Genomic DNA, 18,030 nt, shown 5'->3' on the forward strand with positions numbered 1-18,030 from the left:
AAAATTTTACGAGACAAATGAAATGCTACCTGCTTTGTTTTTAATTATAGTTGACATTCCATCGAAACTGAGTGTACTTCCTTATGTACATTGGGTGGCACGAGGCTATACTAGTTAGAGACAGCGTGGCTCACTCCGCTATTTCGTCGCGTCGGTACAAGTACATGCGGCCCACACCAGTTTTGGTGTGTAGCAGTAACACAGAATAAATAATAATATTAGGTACAGAAGACTCACTCTGTAACAAAACGCGTCTGTTACGATGGACAGATATGGCCGCTAGGTGGCGACAACGCCACGCGCGGCTTAAGGCGAGCCACCGAAATTGGTGTGGAACGGATGTACTTTTAGCTACCAGTAGCAAAGCGACGGAATCGCGGAGTGAGCCCCGCCTGCCTTCGTGCGCGAGTCCGAATTGCACTTGGCCAGTTTTTTATAAATTTTATTTTAGTTCAGATACATTTTCATGGCATTCCAATATCATTTTTATTCACGATCGACCTACTTTATAGATATTATAGACACTGACACAGCGAAACTTGGTTACTAAGTGTAAGATAATTCAATACCTACATATTTATGTCTCTATGTTCATGATTTTAATTTATTTATTGTTTATTGTTCTTTAAATTAGAATATTATCTCTTTGCCTGAGATACAGGATTATATTCCTAGTTCAGGCGCACGTAACAATGTACGTAAAATGTAAAAGTTCACGCACAATGTAACATCAGCAATAAGGTTTTTTCAATAAATTATTCTTATTCTTATTCTGATTTCCGCAGGAACCGGACTGCGAGTGCCCTGACAAGAAATGCATCATGAGTCCCTCGAGCACCTCGGTGACGCCGGTGCACTGGTCGTCTTGCAGTCTCAAGTCCCTGGCTTTGTCATTTGAGAGAGGCATGGACTACTGTCTGAGGTACGCATATTTATAACAATTATACTTTGAAACGAAAACAAGTTGGTAGTGGTTTTGATTTAAAGTTTTTAAAGAGAAGTTGATTTTATTTAATTCGTTATTAAGATGGAAACTAACCCTTTATAGGGTAAACTTAGAATTAATATGGTAAAAATTACCACCCGATAACATTTTTTTGTATTTTTTCTTATACATAATTTTTAGGAGTCTAAGATGGCTGAATTGTGTATTTTTTAGATATTGACCGTTAAAGGGTTAAACTTGTAAAATGTGTAGTTTGTAGAAATTGACTCCTCTAATCCCAGCTCATCAATCTCAAAAAACCTCGAGTCGGGATTTTTTACTTTTTATACATTTTGTATGATAACTTTATATCGCGTCCGCGGGACACCAGCAGGCCTATTATGGATGGTTTTATCCACGTAACAAAATATCCGTCACTTTTTAACAGAGCGCTATTGAAAGTGACGGACACCGTTTTATCGCACTGTCACGTAGGCAAGAACGACCATCATATCCGTACAGGGGTTAAAAGATTACAAAACTGTTATTTGACAAACCAATAATTTATTTTTTTAACTTACAGAAACAAACCCAAGCAGCTAGCCGAATCCCCGACCTGCGGCAACGGGTTCCTGGAAGAAGGCGAGCAGTGCGACTGCGGCACCGCGCCTGGAGCCTACGCCCCTGAAGACAGTGACCGCAACGCTTGCACTGCTTGCTGTAAACCCGACTGCACTCTGCGGGCTAATGCCACGTGCGGCCACGGACAGTGCTGCGACTTGACGGTAGGTTATAGCTTGACTAATGAATTAATGATCCTAGCAAGGCAATATGACGCCCGGCGCGTATTCTCCTGACAACAGCGGCCGCAACGCTTGCACTGCTTGCTGTAAACCCGACTGCACTCTGCGGGCTAATGCCACGTGCGGCCACGGACAGTGCTGCGATCTCACGGTAAGTTTCTTATATCAATCTTCTTATTTGTACCGACTCTCAAACTAATGAGATACGTCATCTTTAGTCCGGTTGAGTAACGCGTCAATAATGGCAGTATTTTATCCCATTTCAAGACACTTTAAAGTTTTATTCTGAGTAAAAATATTATTATTGTTTTTCTGCGTAAATATATACACACTTTAGATTACACATAATGTAAGGTTAGTTAGTGTAAACTTTCGATCATCCATCAAATCTTTACTTTAATGGTCGGTTGCGCCAAACCGTCACCGTTAAATAGTTCGTTCAAATTTTATTGTATGGGAAATCTCATAGACCACTGCTGTGACTTTAGTCAGTCCGTCAACTGTGGTTGGCGCAACCGGCCTTAAAATTGTAAAAATAGCGTTTGAGAAAGTGGAGTTCTCATATTATAGTCCGTTTTTTTAGCATTAGAAAGAACTTCGCCGAAGTAAGCTTGTGGTTCCAAATCCGGCACTTTTAGCGGTAATAATTTGAAGTAAATTATATGTATTGACCATGCTACATTAGATAATTCAATAATTATTAACAATTAAAGAGCCTGATAAAAACTGCACGCTTGCTTCTGTGGAGTTCTTTCTAATGCTAAAAAAAACGAACTATAGTGTTACATTTGTTGAATATTGATAATATTAATTTTACCAATTTGTTTCCCAGACGTGTCGTCCCAAAGCAGCGGGTACAGAATGCCGCGCCGCCGACCGCGAGTGTGACTTACCAGAGTACTGCAGCGGCCATTCCCAGTTCTGTCCCCATGACGTTCACAAGATGGACGCCACGCCGTGCGGGAGAGAACTGGTAAATTCTAACCCCCTTATTCATAAGCGCGCTACAAGCCTCATTTAGCTAATAGTCGTTTGTCTTTATCCGTCATTTTGACTTTTGTATGTCTAAGAAAGGGATAAAACATAATTTAACTAAATCAGGCCGGTAAAGTTTTATGAATAAGGGCGTTAAACCCTATCAAAATAGGTCAGTAATATTCACGTAGTTGATGTTAGTAGAAAACTGCGAAACATGTATTTCCGATTAGATCTGTTCACTGGACGGCTGGTTGATTTTCTTCAATATTTATTCACATTTTCTATTTAGATATTATCTTTTTTCCAGGCTTACTGCGTGCGTGGTTCATGCCGGACGCACACAGACCAGTGTAGGCTACTGTGGGGCGTCACGGGCGCTTCCTCCGACGACAAATGTTACAACAACTCCAATATCAAGGGCGATGAGTATGTGTTCATTAACCTTTAGTGTAAGGCCTGAGTGGACGCTCGAGTTGGGCGTGCAGCGGGGCGGGGCGTGCGGAACGTATAGGAGCGGCCTTAGTGCACGCTGCTCAAATAACTTGTGAGCCCGACGCCACGCTGCACGCCCCGCCGAACGCTCCGCTCCGAGCGTCCACTCAGGCCTTACACTTCGATTCACTCTGTCGCATATACTCCGTCCGTTTGTATATGTTGGCTATCTTGATGTCTTCAATTTGTACGACTATAATGTAGTTTTCAGCAGACTCATCAAAATATTCGGATGTAAGTGGCGATACCGTAGCTGCGGTGGTTCAGCGCCTTGAGTAATTGATAGCCGGGTATTTGGCCTCTGTTCTCCATATCCTGATCGTCCTTTGCATACGTTTCCTGTATGTTCAGGACGTCAATTTTGTAATCGGCCAGATAAATAAATAAACTCCGTCCGTGATTTTGATTTGAGTAATCTTACACTGCATTCATACCAGAAGATGCTCATTACGAGTTTTTAGGGATCCCGTATATACAATAGAAATATTTTTATTCGTGAGCACAAACACAAAAAAGAAAATTATACAAGCAGAGAAACAAAAAAGGAGAAAGTGCCACGATATGGTCTCACCTCAGCACGTTGCTGGCGGCTTCCAGCGCTGATCTTCCGATAAGACCATCCGGTGAAACAATCACGACAGGTAACATGAATATAACAACAAAATTAATATACCTCTATAATTTATATAATAATATATACGTACATACAAAAGTCAAAGATAGAAGATATTGTAGGTATATTTTTCATTTTGTTTACTACTGAATTAAAGCTATTGAAAGCCATTTACGTGGTCCGAAGTTTTCGCTGCTTATATAATTGAATATCTGTGTAAACTAATCGTAGTTAACCCTTCAGTGACCAGTGAAGTGACATCATATGGTGTCGGTATAAAAAAAAACTCATATGACGTCAGTGTAAGACATATGTATTTATAACTGTCTTGCTTCCGTAGGGTTTAACAATGGTCTTTAAACATGTCACTAATGTAATCTATAATTTCTGTATTTTCACTTACCGTTCCGTTTTGTAGCCACGGCAACTGCGGATACGACCGCGTGAACCAGATCTACCGGCGCTGCGCACCGCAAGACGTAATGTGCGGCATGCTGCAGTGTCGCCACCTTAACGAACGGCTCGAGTTCGGCATGGAGAACGCGGCAGTACTCACGGCTACCTTCATAAACAACAACGGTGAGTTATATACAACGTGACCAGTAATGTGCGGCATGCTGCAGTGTCGCCATCTTAACGAACGGCTCGAGTTCGGCATGGAGAACGCGGCAGTACTCACGGCTACCTTCATAAACAACAACGGTGAGTTATATACAACGTGACCAGTAATGTGCGGCATGCTGCAGTGTCGCCACCTTAACGAACGGCTCGAGTTCGGCATGGAGAAGGCGGCAGTACTCACGGCTACCTTCATAAACAACAACGGTGAGTTATATACAACGTTACCAGTAATGTGCGGCATGCTGCAGTGTCGCCATCTTAACGAACGGCTCGAGTTCGGCATGGAGAACGCGGCAGTACTCACGGCTACCTTCATAAACAACAACGGTGAGTTATATACAACGTGACCAGTAATGTGCGGCATGCTGCAGTGTCGCCACCTTAACGAACGGCTCGAGTTCGGCATGGAGAACGCGGCAGTACTCACGGCTACCTTCATAAACAACAACGGTGAGTTATATACAACGTGACCAGTAATGTGCGGCATGCTGCAGTGTCGCCATCTTAACGAACGGCTCGAGTTCGGCATGGAGAACGCGGCAGTACTCACGGCTACCTTCATAAACAACAACGGTGAGTTATATACAACGTGACCAGTAATGTGCGGCATGCTGCAGTGTCGCCACCTTAACGAACGGCTCGAGTTCGGCATGGAGAACGCGGCAGTACTCACGGCTACCTTCATAAACAACAACGGTGAGTTATATACAACGTTACCAGTAATGTGCGGCATGCTGCAGTGTCGCCACCTTAACGAACGGCTCGAGTTCGGCATGGAGAACGCGGCAGTACTCACGGCTACCTTCATAAACAACAACGGTGAGTTATATACAACGTGACCAGTAATGTGCGGCATGCTGCAGTGTCGCCACCTTAACGAACGGCTCGAGTTCGGCATGGAGAACGCGGCAGTACTCACGGCTACCTTCATAAACAACAACGGTGAGTTATATACAACGTGACCAGTAATGTGCGGCATGCTGCAGTGTCGCCACCTTAACGAACGGCTCGAGTTCGGCATGGAGAACGCGGCAGTACTCACGGCTACCTTCATAAACAACAACGGTGAGTTATATACAACGTGACCAGTAATGTGCGGCATGCTGCAGTGTCGCCACCTTAACGAACGGCTCGAGTTCGGCATGGAGAACGCGGCAGTACTCACGGCTACCTTCATAAACAACAACGGTGAGTTATATACAACGTGACCAGTAATGTGCGGCATGCTGCAGTGTCGCCACCTTAACGAACGGCTCGAGTTCGGCATGGAGAACGCGGCAGTACTCACGGCTACCTTCATAAACAACAACGGTGAGTTATATACAACGTGACCAGTAATGTGCGGCATGCTGCAGTGTCGCCACCTTAACGAACGGCTCGAGTTCGGCATGGAGAACGCGGCAGTACTCACGGCCACCTTCATAAACAGCAACGGTGAGTTGCAGGTGTACAATAAACTGATGCAAACGGTGTCTGATATATCTAGTGAACCTATAATCATGGCATACCAGTGTAAAATATTGACCTACGACTTACAGTATAATTCAACCGCACAACTTTATTTTTGGTCAAATTTGGGAGCGAAAATAAACTCCTATTTTAAAATTTAATTTATAGATAATGTTTAAAAAAGAAAAATTCTTACGGCTGACTACATGTATGCCGTTACCCTACTGTGTGGGATGGTAAGCGGTAAACAAAATTGAACTAAATTCACATTGTCGTTTTTTTGCAGGTGTAATCATCCCTTGCCGCACGGTGATCATCGATCTCGGTCTCAGCGACGTGGACCCTGGTCTGGTGCCTGATGGCGCCAAGTGTGGACCCGACAAGGTTGGTAATAAGAATATACCTACATAGAAATAGTAGTTTGTGTTACAATCTGAATGAAGCGATGAATTCTACAATAGAATCCCGAACATATAGTTCGTTTTTTTAGCATTAGAAAGAACTTGCAAGAAGGTAAGCGATCTTGACATGTCTTTTAATTGAAAAACGCTTTTTAAAAATCAAAAACTATTACTTATGAATGCAGAAGAATATAAATGATCGTATTAGATTCATAATTGTTACATATTTGCCGAAACTTATTTTTAAAATGTGTTTTTCAATTAAAAGACAAATCAAGATTGTTTACCTTATTTCTAATGCTAAAAATAACGAACGATAGTGAGTCTTACGTTGTCAGTCTGTCACCAGGCTGTATCTCATGAACCGTGATAGCTAGACAATTGAAATTTTCACAGATGATGTATTTCTGTTGCCGCTATAACAACAAATATCTACTAAAAATTACGGAACCCTCGGTGGGCAAGTCCGAATCGCAATTGTCTGGTTTTAATTTACAAGCTTTTATTTAGTTTCACCTGACCGTTGTCTGTCTGTCTGTGTGTAATCAAATCTTGCAAGTTAAATTTGATCCACTTCCCGGTTTCCGATTGAGCTGAAATTTTGCATGCATGTATAAATCGGATGACAATGCAATATTATGGTACCATCGACCTGATCTGATGATGGAGACAGGAGTTGGCCATAGGAACTCTGTGATGAAACAACGCAACCTAATTGTGTTAGGGGTTTTTAGAATTGTCTCGATGAGTATTAGTTGTCTGTCGTAAGAAAATTACAGTCAGCGATAAAAGCTTGTACCAAAAATGAAATTTTTGCCAAAAACTTATAATTATTTGATACGTTTCCAGATGTGTATGCAGCAGAAGTGTGTGCCGGTGGAGAGGGTGCGAGCGGCGATGGCGACGCGAGAGGGCTCCGTGTGTCCCTCCAACTGCTCCGGGCACGGCATTTGCAATTCTAACGGTAAGAAATAACATTATTGGTGGCAAACAAGCATACGGCTCGCCTGATGGTAAGCGATCACCGTAGCCGGTGTAGCCTATGGACGCCAGAGGTGCTACATGCGCGTTGCCGACCCTAACACAGGGGAAGCACCTTACAGAAAACCGCAGTCAAATAGCACTAGACCCTACTCGTAGTGCTGGGTTCCTGCCGGTGAGTCCAAGGCATAAACTAGGAATCCTCTAGACTAGACCGAGTTTAGAGCAGTTATTTCGTGCAACCGATGATGCCAAAAATGCGGGGGTGCGCGGGACGAGGTGAGCGAAGTCCCGTGCCGTGATTGGTCCGTTCAAAGACACGGACGTCACACAAAGACACTTTAGACTCGAACACGGAGTAAAATTACCGTTCGTGTGGCAGAGGGGGTAGCGCGACTATGCTCAGTCTAGAGCAGCGGTCGGCAACAAGCGGCCCGCGAACCTCTCACTTGTGGCCCGCGAGCCTCCCTGGCTATTTTGTATGTAATATTGACCAACGACAATGTCTGATAAAGTCATAAATATTAACAAAGTGCGGCCTGCGTCAACTTCGGTAACTACTATTTGGCCCTTGGCTGCTAAAAGGTTGCCGACCGCTGCTCTAGACCGAGCTTAGAGCAATTGTTACATGCAACCGATGATGCCAAAAATGCGGCGGTGCGCGGGACGAGGTGAGCGAAGTCCCGTGCCGTGATTGGTCCGTTCAAAGACACGGACGTCACACAAAGACAGTTTCGACTCGAACACGGAGTAAAATTACCGATTGGGTGGCAGAGGGGGTAGCGCGACTATGCTCAGTCTGGAGGATGTTTTTGTGGTCCAAGGTGGCCAGAGCTCATGCGCAGAGCAGTACGGGATGTTCGACCATTAGTACACCTTATAACGCAAAGTCCCCCGCCGCGTCTGTCTGTTTGTGTGTATGCATGTTCGCGATAAACTCAAAAACTACTGAACGGATTTTAATGCGGTATCGGTAGAGTGATTCTTGAGGAAGGTTTAGGTGCATAATTTGTTAAGGTTTTGTGTATGCTCGTTGGGTAGTTGCACAAATCTCTGTTTTGACATTTTGCCGGGACATCAGTTAGCCGCGACCACGACCAGTGAAACCTGTCTCGGGACATCGGTAAATAAAGGTAATAAAATAAATTCGCGATAGACCCGTGTATAAATGTGAGTCAATATGTGTTCAAAACGCGAAAGTTTTATACATACATACATATAATCACGCCTATTTCCCGGAGGGGTAGGCAGAGACCACGGATTTCCACCTGCTACGATCCTGACATACCTCTTCGCTGGGAGTTGGAAGGGGTAGACCTCGGCGGACTTTCTCTGATCAGATCGGGGAAATCCTGAAGAAAGGCCAGGTCAAGAGCACCCTAAACCGGCGAGCGTGTATGAGGAATGTTATGAATGTGAAGGAAAGTTTTATAGTATTTTATAATTGAAATATGTTTCCAGGGAATTGCCACTGCTCGCCGGGCTTCGCGCCGCCGCTGTGCGCGCTGCCCGGGCCCGGCGGCTCCTACGACTCGGGGCCCGCCACCGACCCTAGTGGTGAGTTTCTACTTTATGTTTCGTGTAAATATGTTTAGTTTTACCAAAGAGAATAAAGTGTATAGAGGCGAATTGTCAAAGTAAATTATCTAGCCTCAGTAAATTTACTGCCATCTTTCGACAGAAGATTAAAACTGTTAGAACGCCTTTTGACTTTGATCCTTATTCTTTCACAGATATGTGTTAATTTGTTAAATATTGAAATTAACGCCCTCTACTCAACTGCAGGCCAAAAGTGGCGCCATCGCTCGAAAAGATTACACCATACCTTTGGCCTACTCTCCGCCTCTGGTGTAGGCCGGTCGTCAAGAATAAATAAATAATAATAATAATAAGGGCTCATTTAGACGGTGCGAGAACTCGCATGCGAGTTTCATTACATTGCGTTATTTGATCGGTCGGCCAAATTTATGTAATTTCAATGGTCCGCAATGTAACTAAAATAGTATGAAAATCACGTACCATCATGAAAACTAAATAACTCATTTACATTTTTGTTTTCTCCACAGTCCAAAGAAACTTCATGGTGGTGATGTACGTGATATTCCTCGGGATCATCCCGGGCGTTCTCCTGGTACTCCTGCTGGTCTACTACTCCCGGCACAACGTCCTCCTCTGGTGGAAGAAACCCCGCAAATCGTACGTACACACACACACACCCTCCATGGCCCTACCTAACTTCACTACTCTGGGTAAATGGTTGAAACATGATAAAAGTAGTGCGAATAAGTTGGTTGTGGATGAGGCTGTTGGTTCTACTCTGGGTAAATGGTTGAAACAGGATAAAAGTAGTGTGAATAAGTTGGTTGTGGATGAGGCTAGTGGTTCTACTCTGGGTAAATGGTTGAAAAATGATAAAAGTAGTGTGAATAAGTTGGTTGTAGAGGCGAGTGGTTCTAAGTATAAGCTAGTTGATACACCACACTATGCTAATATATCTAGTGTTATAAATGCGGATAAAACGGTCATAGCTTCTGTGCAAGTAAAACAGACTGTGAATGATAAGAAAAATAAAGAATCAGGAAAATTTAGTCGGAAATTTAATAAAGAAGATATTGTTATTGCTGATCCTAAGGCAGTTGCTAAATTAGATGTTAAAATTAAACCTAAAGTTGATTTAAAAAAGAAATTGGCAAAAAATAACGCCAATTACTCAAATATTCATGACATAAATAAACCTAAAGTAGAAATTGTAAAGAATTTTGAATCACCAGTGACAGCTCAAAAAACTATAATACTAAAATCTAATTTAACTCCGAAGCCTGGCGTTAGTCCTAAGCCTAATGTTGAACCTAAGTTCCCAAGCGAAAGTAAACCTAAACCGGAGATAATAAACACTGGTCTCGCTTCTACAACCAATGAGCTTGTGAACCAGAGATCTAAGCTACGTAAAGTTACTAAATAGTGCTTTAGAAATGGGAGTGGAGCTTAGACCATTTAATAACCGGAGTCGCCTTTAAGAGCTTACCCCTCTGCCGAAAACCTTGCACAATTGTGCAAACTTTTGTATGGACTGACGTTTATCTGACATGGCTATTTGTACGTTACGTACAAGTCACGTACATTCACCTGCAATAATATGTTACTCTTCGAAGGCTGCAAAAATATGTGACACGCGCTCTTATGGCTCCACGAATAAGATCGTGTCAGATATTTTTGCGGCCTTCATTGTGTAAAATATAATTGCAGGTGACTGTACAAATAGACATACATTTAACGTGCCCCTCCCCCGCAAAAATCGGCAGACTGTTTTGTACAGAAAATGACAGCCATGGCGTCTCCAGTTACTAAATACTCAAAAGAGTGGAGCTAAATGCCAGTCTTAAAACACTAGTGCACAGTCAAATAAATTTACATGCCTCAAATACACTGAAAATAAAGTTGTGTAAATATGTTTTTGGAACATTGGCTTGTAAAGATGTTTGTGGACTCTATCGTACATGTACAGTCAGCAGCAGAAGTTTCTAGCCGGGCGAGGTGTTCAAAATGATCTTGTCGCGACTTTATTGTTCAGAGAATAAGAGCGTGTCAAGGTAATTTTGAACACCTCGCCCGCTTAGCAACTTCTGCTGCTGACTGTACTACACATTTAACTATTTTTTTTTATATTGCGGGCGTATTGCTCTGGTCCCGATATTTTTACACTCTAATATCCACAATTAGGAAAAGTAAACTGACTTAAAAAAATATGATTGAGAAGGCAAGGCCTAAGGGCTCGTTTAGACGATGCGAGAACTCGCATGCGAGTTTTATTACATTGCGGGTTTTGATCGGTCGGTCAACAGTCCGCTATGTATCTAAAATCGCATGCGAGTTCGCGCGCCGTCTAAATCAGCCTTAATTCTGGATATACAAATTACATACAGGGTCATTTTCGGACCGTTTGGTGCGAGGTGATTAGGTAGGCCACACTGAACAACTTTTTCTATGGGACCAACTCCGAAATCACAAATTTTTTTTTGGCCGTATTATACACTTTTGGGATTTCGGGGTTGGTCCCATAGAAAAAGTTGTTCAGTATGACCTACCTAATCACCTCGCACAATATGGCAAACGGTCCAAAAATGACCCTATATAGTTAATGTAAGAAGGTAGTTTAGTTAGTAACCATGCATGTTTTGTGGGATTTATGGCTTGCGTTGTCGTCCGAATTAGCTTGTAAGACCAATAAGTAGTTACCGCAATTTAAGTTGAGACGAATGGAACGAATGGTATTTACTTACAGTTAATGGCAGTATAAAAAAAGAACGCAAATTTTAGTTCGTTTTTTAGCATTAGAAAACAGGTAGACAATATTGACGTGTCTTTTTATTGAAAATCACTTTTGAAAAATAAGTCACGGCAAATATGTAACAATTATGAATCATATACGATTATTTACATTCTTTTACTTTCATAAGTAATAGTTACTGATTTTTAAAAAGCGTTTTCAATTAAAAGTCACGTCAAGATCGCGTAGTCTTTTTACAAGCTTTTATTTACTTTCACCTGACCGTGGTCTGTCTGTCTGTCTGTAATCAAATCTTGCAAGTTAAATTTGATCCGGTTCCCGGTGTCCGATTGAGCTGAAATTTTGCATACATACGTAAGTCGGGTGACAATGCAATATTATGGTGTCATCGAGCTGATCTGATGATGGAGACCGGAGGTGGCCATACTGGCCATAGGAACTCTGTGATAAAACAACGAAACCTAATTGTGTTTGGGGTTTTTAGAATTGTCTCGATGAGTATTAGTTGCCTGTGGAAAGAAAAGTACAGTCAGCGATAAAAGTTTGTACCAAAAATGAAATTTTTGCCAAAAACTTATATTTGGCAAAAAATATCTAATGCTAAAAAAACGAAAATAAATTAAATTTTTTCTGGATGGACGTTGTATGCGAGACCTCAACTTATAGTGCGATAACGATTTTTTTTACTATTAAAAAGGTTTTATCTCATTATATTATAACTATTCTATTATCAATGTAGATAAAGATAAGCTTTAATTGTAAAATAGTCCTTATGCCAAAGATTTACGAATGTTTTTACTAAAAATGTGGATATTTTTCTATTAAAATTTTATAACATTTCTCTTTCTTCTTTTCCTTCTTCCTAAAAATGTTACCAGTTTTTTTTTATAATCACTATTCAAAAGCCTACAAACTAGCTTTAAATATGACAAATCGTCACTAATTTGAAAAAAAAAAACTCGTATTTTGTTTTGTCAATCAAAATAAAAATGTGGTACCTACCTATATATGGAATACACACAGAGTTACTGCCTTTTAACTTTGAGTAATAAAGGCTGAATTAGACGGCGCGCGAACTCGCATGCGAATTTAGTTACATTGCGGAATGTTAGTTACGTCCAATTCAACCGACCGATCAAAACCCGCAATGTAATGAAACTCGCATGCGAGTTCTCGCATCGTGTAAATGAGCCAGTAGTGTGAGATACGAGATTTTTTCAAAGTAGTGCCGAAATATTGCAACTACATAAGGTGTATTATGTAAATTCCAAATGTTATGTTTAGAAACCTGAATATATTTTGGTTTACAATAAAATATAAAAAAAACTGGTAACATTGAATATATCTTTAGTTGGTGGTTTGGTTTTCTGCACTTTGGTGAGTTGTTACACAAAACGTTTTAATTTACTAACAGTTTGCATGCTTTTGGATTGAATTATATGTATTTTTAAAATTAATTACTTGACAGCGCATGTTTCTTGATTAGTAACATAATATAACACACTTTCAATAATGAATGACTTCTGTAAATGTTGCCTTGTCTATAAGTACTAATAATTTAGTATTTATGTTATGTATTATGCATGTGGCATGTGGGAATAAGTATTCAAAATATAGTTATTAAGTAGAGTTTTACTGACACAAGGATGTAATGTGAAAATCTTTATTATAGAATGTCATAATGTAGGTATTATGGGTGTCTTTTGATATAAGTTACACTCGATCATGAGTTACATTTTAGTTTAGATGTGGAAAAGTATTATCTTGTAAGGAGTATCATATGTAAAAAACATTCATTTTCTCTTTCAGTTCAACGAAAATCGCTATAGAATTGTTGAAAAAATTTACGAGTCCTACTTAAAATGAATTTTGAAGCTGAACATTATTTTAGGGATTTACGCGTGTTATATTATATTGTCTCGGTCCCATATATTTCAGACAGTATTTAGGATCCACTTTAAGATCTTTCAGCAGAACTCTGCGGTTTTAAGAACTTTCAGCGTTTCATTAAAATATTTTTATCACCGCAGACCATTATATTTATCACGCACCGGTCCATAGACAGAATAAATGTCCATATTTAAAATTCTATTACATTTCATTAACACACTTTATCCTTGCAGGGTCCAGTCCCCGAAGAGCAGTCTCCAGCACCGCATCTCCCTCGGCGCGCACAAGTTCGCGGCCAACTTCACGCAGCAACCTCCCCCTCCCCCCGCGCCCCGCCCCGACGACATGAGCTCCAGCCTCCTGGACAACACCAGCCCGCCGCCCCTCAACCCCACCGTCAACTTCTTCGGCAACTTCAAGGGCTTCTCTCTCGCTCCCATCGAAAAAGAGGAGGAAAAACAACAGGAACCCGTCAAAAGCGCGAAGATCACCCCCGTACATAGGAGCGGGAGCAACAGTAACAATTTAGCCAACCAGGGCGTTTTAAAGCCGGTTCTGCGCAGCGCGCCGCCTCTACCGGTCGTTCCGAACGGTCCGAAGACCAGTCCGTCGATTAAAAGAACTAATAGCTCCGTCCAGAGAATAAAGGCGCTCATGAATGCGGAGAAGGAGGATAGCACCCCCGTCATGGCGACCCCGCCGCCGCGGCCGGTCATATCCAGCCCCATACTCGAAGCCTCCACTTGTACCGCGAAGGAGTTGATATCCCCGCTCGGCTCGAAGACTCTAGGCCCGGTGCGAGCGGCCCCGAACATTCCGACTGTGTCACCGGATTTACCAAAGAGACCTTTAAGCATGCACGCGAGCACGGTCCCCCAGAAACCGCTCCCGGAGGAACCTAAGAAGGTCAAAGAAGGCATATCTTTAAATAGGATAGCGTCTTTTCTAAAACACGACAAGCCTAAGGAAAAGGAGCGCAATCCTGTTGAAAGAAGCCACTCGCTCCCGAAAAATCCTATTCATCAGATAAAAGTACCGAAATCTGTAGATAAAGTTGCGCTAAGGAATCTACAGATATCTAATCCTATATTACAGAAGGGAATAGAACTCCCAGTAGCCACAGTGCCGGTTGTGTCAGATTCTGAAGACGCGGAAGATCCGAAAGCGTTCGTGAACAGGACCCAAAGTATGAGAGCGGCTCCCGTCGTGCCTAAAGCGCCTTTACAGACCTTCGGCTCCATGAGGCAACCCTCAGGTGCCCCGCGACCTATATCAGGAGTAGGCAGACCCACGGCCCCACCCCCACCAGCTCCTATAGAAGAAACTCCAGTCTACCAGAACCCTAAACCGATAGATCTTAAACAAACTGACTATGTTGACTGTATAGAAGAAAAACAGGCACCTCTCGCTCATATAGATGAAGAGTCAGGCGATAATATCTATGCTATTATTGAGGAAAGCCCCGAGAAGCACTCTAAACCCCTCCCCGGAGTGCCCCCGCCTATAAAAACGATACCCCAAGCACCACCAGTAGGATATAACACTCCAAAACCCATCCCTATTAATTCTGGGAGCACAGAAAGCATGGGTCTCCTTGGAGAGATAGTAGACGAGATTCAAAACAGGAACTTCGATTCTATATACTCAGCTTCTACTTTGAGGAAAAAGAAAGGGAGGGCGAAGGAAAATGAGGGTGACAGAGACAGCACATATATGAACACAGCGCCGGAAAGTGTGTATAGCAACTCTGGAGGGAAAAGTGTTGCTTCTACGACTAGCAGTGGATACTTACATCCATCGGCAGTTAATGTTCCTACGTATTTGAACAAAGATAAAGTAGAAAATAAGGAGGAAAAAGCGCCGCCTTCTCCAAAAGCGAACTCTAAAATACCACAATTCTCAAGACAAGTGACTCCCCCTAATTTAAAGACTTTTAAAACGGTCCCGCAGTCGCCTAAAGCTACAAGTAAAATTAACCAGAAAATCACGAATAGCCCTGACGTAGTCTCCAGCTGTGCTGTGGCCGACAAAACTGTTAAAGCACCTGATGTTATAAATAACAATAAAATAAGTGATACTCCAAAAGTAGCTGCTAAACCTAGCGTCACAGCTAAACCGAACGACAACAGACCACCTTTGCGACCCGCTCCGGCTGTCGATAAAAAACCTACAGTCAAACCTGCACTTAAACCGGTCACTAATATAAAACCCCAAATAAACCGTACAAATTCCAAAGTAGACTCTAACATAGCTGCCATAGCGGACAACATTAATAAAAACAAACCTAAAGTGGTCCCTAAACCGACGGGTTTACAAAGAACAGACTCGAATGTAAAACCTAACGCTAGTAAGCTGACTTCTAAACCGTCAAACGTCGCGAGTTTGCAGCAGAAGTTTGAAAATAGAAAATCGATAGGCAAGGAGCCGGTAGCTAAGAAATAGTTTTAAGAAAAACTGCTATCGTTTTAGTATAGCTTGAACAGTTTTATTACGCGGCGAATAATTTATTAATTTTGCATCGATACAGTCAAGCGCTGCGCGAATACAAAAAATAAAATCTTACTTGAAGACCTTAATAAATTAACAATTTATTTCCATTGTGTTACCAATATGAATATATGTGACGTCCCACGGGACAAGGTACCTATTGACGGTTGGCGCTTACGCTATTATTAACGCCGCTCCAATATTATTGCGGCGCTATGTGACGTAAGCGCCAGCCGCCATAAGGTACCTTTTGCCGTGGAACGTCACATATAATTTATATAAAAGATTTTCGTTACACTATGTAATCCAGTAAATGAAGCTATGTACGAAAACTTTGTCCATTGACTTTGAGTTTTAAATTGGTATACAATTTAATTGTATCTGCCTTGTAACAAATAGTCATACATTATTACAGGTACCGTTCGTTACACAAAGGAAACAATTTGTTAAACTAAGGCCCACTTGCACCATCCTACTAACCCGGGGTTAAGCGGGTAACCGTCAACTCAGTGTCAAATTGTACTGGTAACTGCAAGTTTAACCGGTTAACCCCAGGTTAGTGAATGGTGCAAGTCGCCCTAAGTCTTTACTGTTTTTATTACATTAATGGTAAAGCGCGACTGTATCTCTGCAGAACATGGTGACGACTTGAACGACATTTAGCATATACATAATACATAAGTTAGGAAACAAGTGGCAGCTAAGAAACAAATACATCTAGTCTGATAGTAAGTAAACCGGCACAGACGATTCGAAATAACTATGTAATTTCCCGGTACGAAAATGACAGCATATTAATACGTCTACTTAAGGTTTAATTTCATTGTGTAACAAAAGAATACTTTCGTTACATAATGGAATAGATTTCAGTAAATGGAACTTATACCGGGTGTGGCCTGTAATACGAGCAAAAAAATAAACTGTAGGCTGTACTCCTCATACTTACTGACCAACATTACATTAAACATAACAGAATTCGCAATACATTGCGGTTTGATTTTTAATACACTTTAAGGTTATTCTAAGACGCAATGTATTGCGAATTCTGTTATGTTTAAGGCATGACACGCAACGTCAATCACAATGATATGGCGTGGCGATGTCGTCCATTGAAGATAATATTTATTTTGTATGAAAAATAGGGAGTCTAAATACTTCATAATTTTTAAAAGTTGTTGAACAAAAGTGTCACCGTTTGAGGAGTACAATCTGTGTTTTAATTATTTGCTCATGTTACAGGCCACACCCGGTATAAACTAGAGCATTTTGCCTTTTTATCCTTCATAACGTGTCAGTCATATTTTGAAATCTATTTGCGGAATGACATGTTTTCTCATGTCCTTTATTAAATAATCAATATAACTAATTGCTGCGGGCGCAGCACGGTTACATTTTTATCGACTATCACTATGCGCGTCTCTTTCGCACTTACATACTTGTTAGAACGTGACAGGCATGGCGACAAGGGATAAAAACGCGACCGTGCTACGCCGCCTGGTCGCCCAAAAACTAAAGTGAGTGACGCGTCATTCCAATAATTTAGTGTCAAAAATAACACTCCCTGGCACAAAATAAATATGCAAACATGAATTAACAAGCATGGGGCACATAGTTAATTTCAATATACGTCATTTTGGTAACGGGAATCTATCGAGTTTACGTTATTAGTTTTAAAGGAATATTTTTGTAATATCAACCATATTTGACATTATTTTAATGTAATATAGCCTATTTAAATTCAGTGTTCATATTTGGATAGTGGAAAAGCATTTTGACGCATAGATGATTATTAAGATTAAAAAATGTATAAACGTCTTAATATATTTCGGTTAAGATTTGTATGGATTTTTCCTGCTTCCTTACTAAGATTTTTAAGCATTTTAAAAGGGCAGTAAAATTCATACGACAATAGGATAGTTTAAGAGATCTCTGTAAATAATTTAATTGTAATTTTTGTAAATTTTCTTTGGCGTTTGTGATTTTTAACATGAAGTGTCTTAAAGTCGTACATACAATAAATGGTTTAATTGTATTTTTATAAAGACTATAAGTAACGTTTGTGAGTTAAAGATATAAATTTAGATGTGTGTTTGTTGAAAAAA

The 18,030-nt window shown here is 41.2% G+C and overlaps 1 protein-coding gene across 1 annotated transcript in view; it reads left to right on the forward strand.

The window, feature by feature from the left end:
- Positions 1-16,888, forward strand: part of LOC134675252 (disintegrin and metalloproteinase domain-containing protein 19) — a 101,687-nt gene extending 84,799 nt beyond the window's left edge. The window contains exons 9-18 of the mRNA XM_063533470.1: positions 786-922; positions 1,509-1,710; positions 2,561-2,701; positions 3,014-3,132; positions 4,230-4,390; positions 6,168-6,265; positions 7,132-7,246; positions 8,725-8,820; positions 9,330-9,459; positions 13,675-16,888. Coding sequence (XP_063389540.1) covers positions 786-922; positions 1,509-1,710; positions 2,561-2,701; positions 3,014-3,132; positions 4,230-4,390; positions 6,168-6,265; positions 7,132-7,246; positions 8,725-8,820; positions 9,330-9,459; positions 13,675-15,883 — 3,408 coding nt within the window. The 3' untranslated portion in view covers positions 15,884-16,888. The remainder of the gene's footprint in view (positions 1-785; positions 923-1,508; positions 1,711-2,560; positions 2,702-3,013; positions 3,133-4,229; positions 4,391-6,167; positions 6,266-7,131; positions 7,247-8,724; positions 8,821-9,329; positions 9,460-13,674) is intronic.
- Positions 16,889-18,030: the final 1,142 nt, after the last annotated feature.

This window comes from Cydia fagiglandana, chromosome 21 (assembly GCF_963556715.1).
Source record: "Cydia fagiglandana chromosome 21, ilCydFagi1.1, whole genome shotgun sequence".
NCBI lineage: Eukaryota > Metazoa > Arthropoda > Insecta > Lepidoptera > Tortricidae > Cydia > Cydia fagiglandana.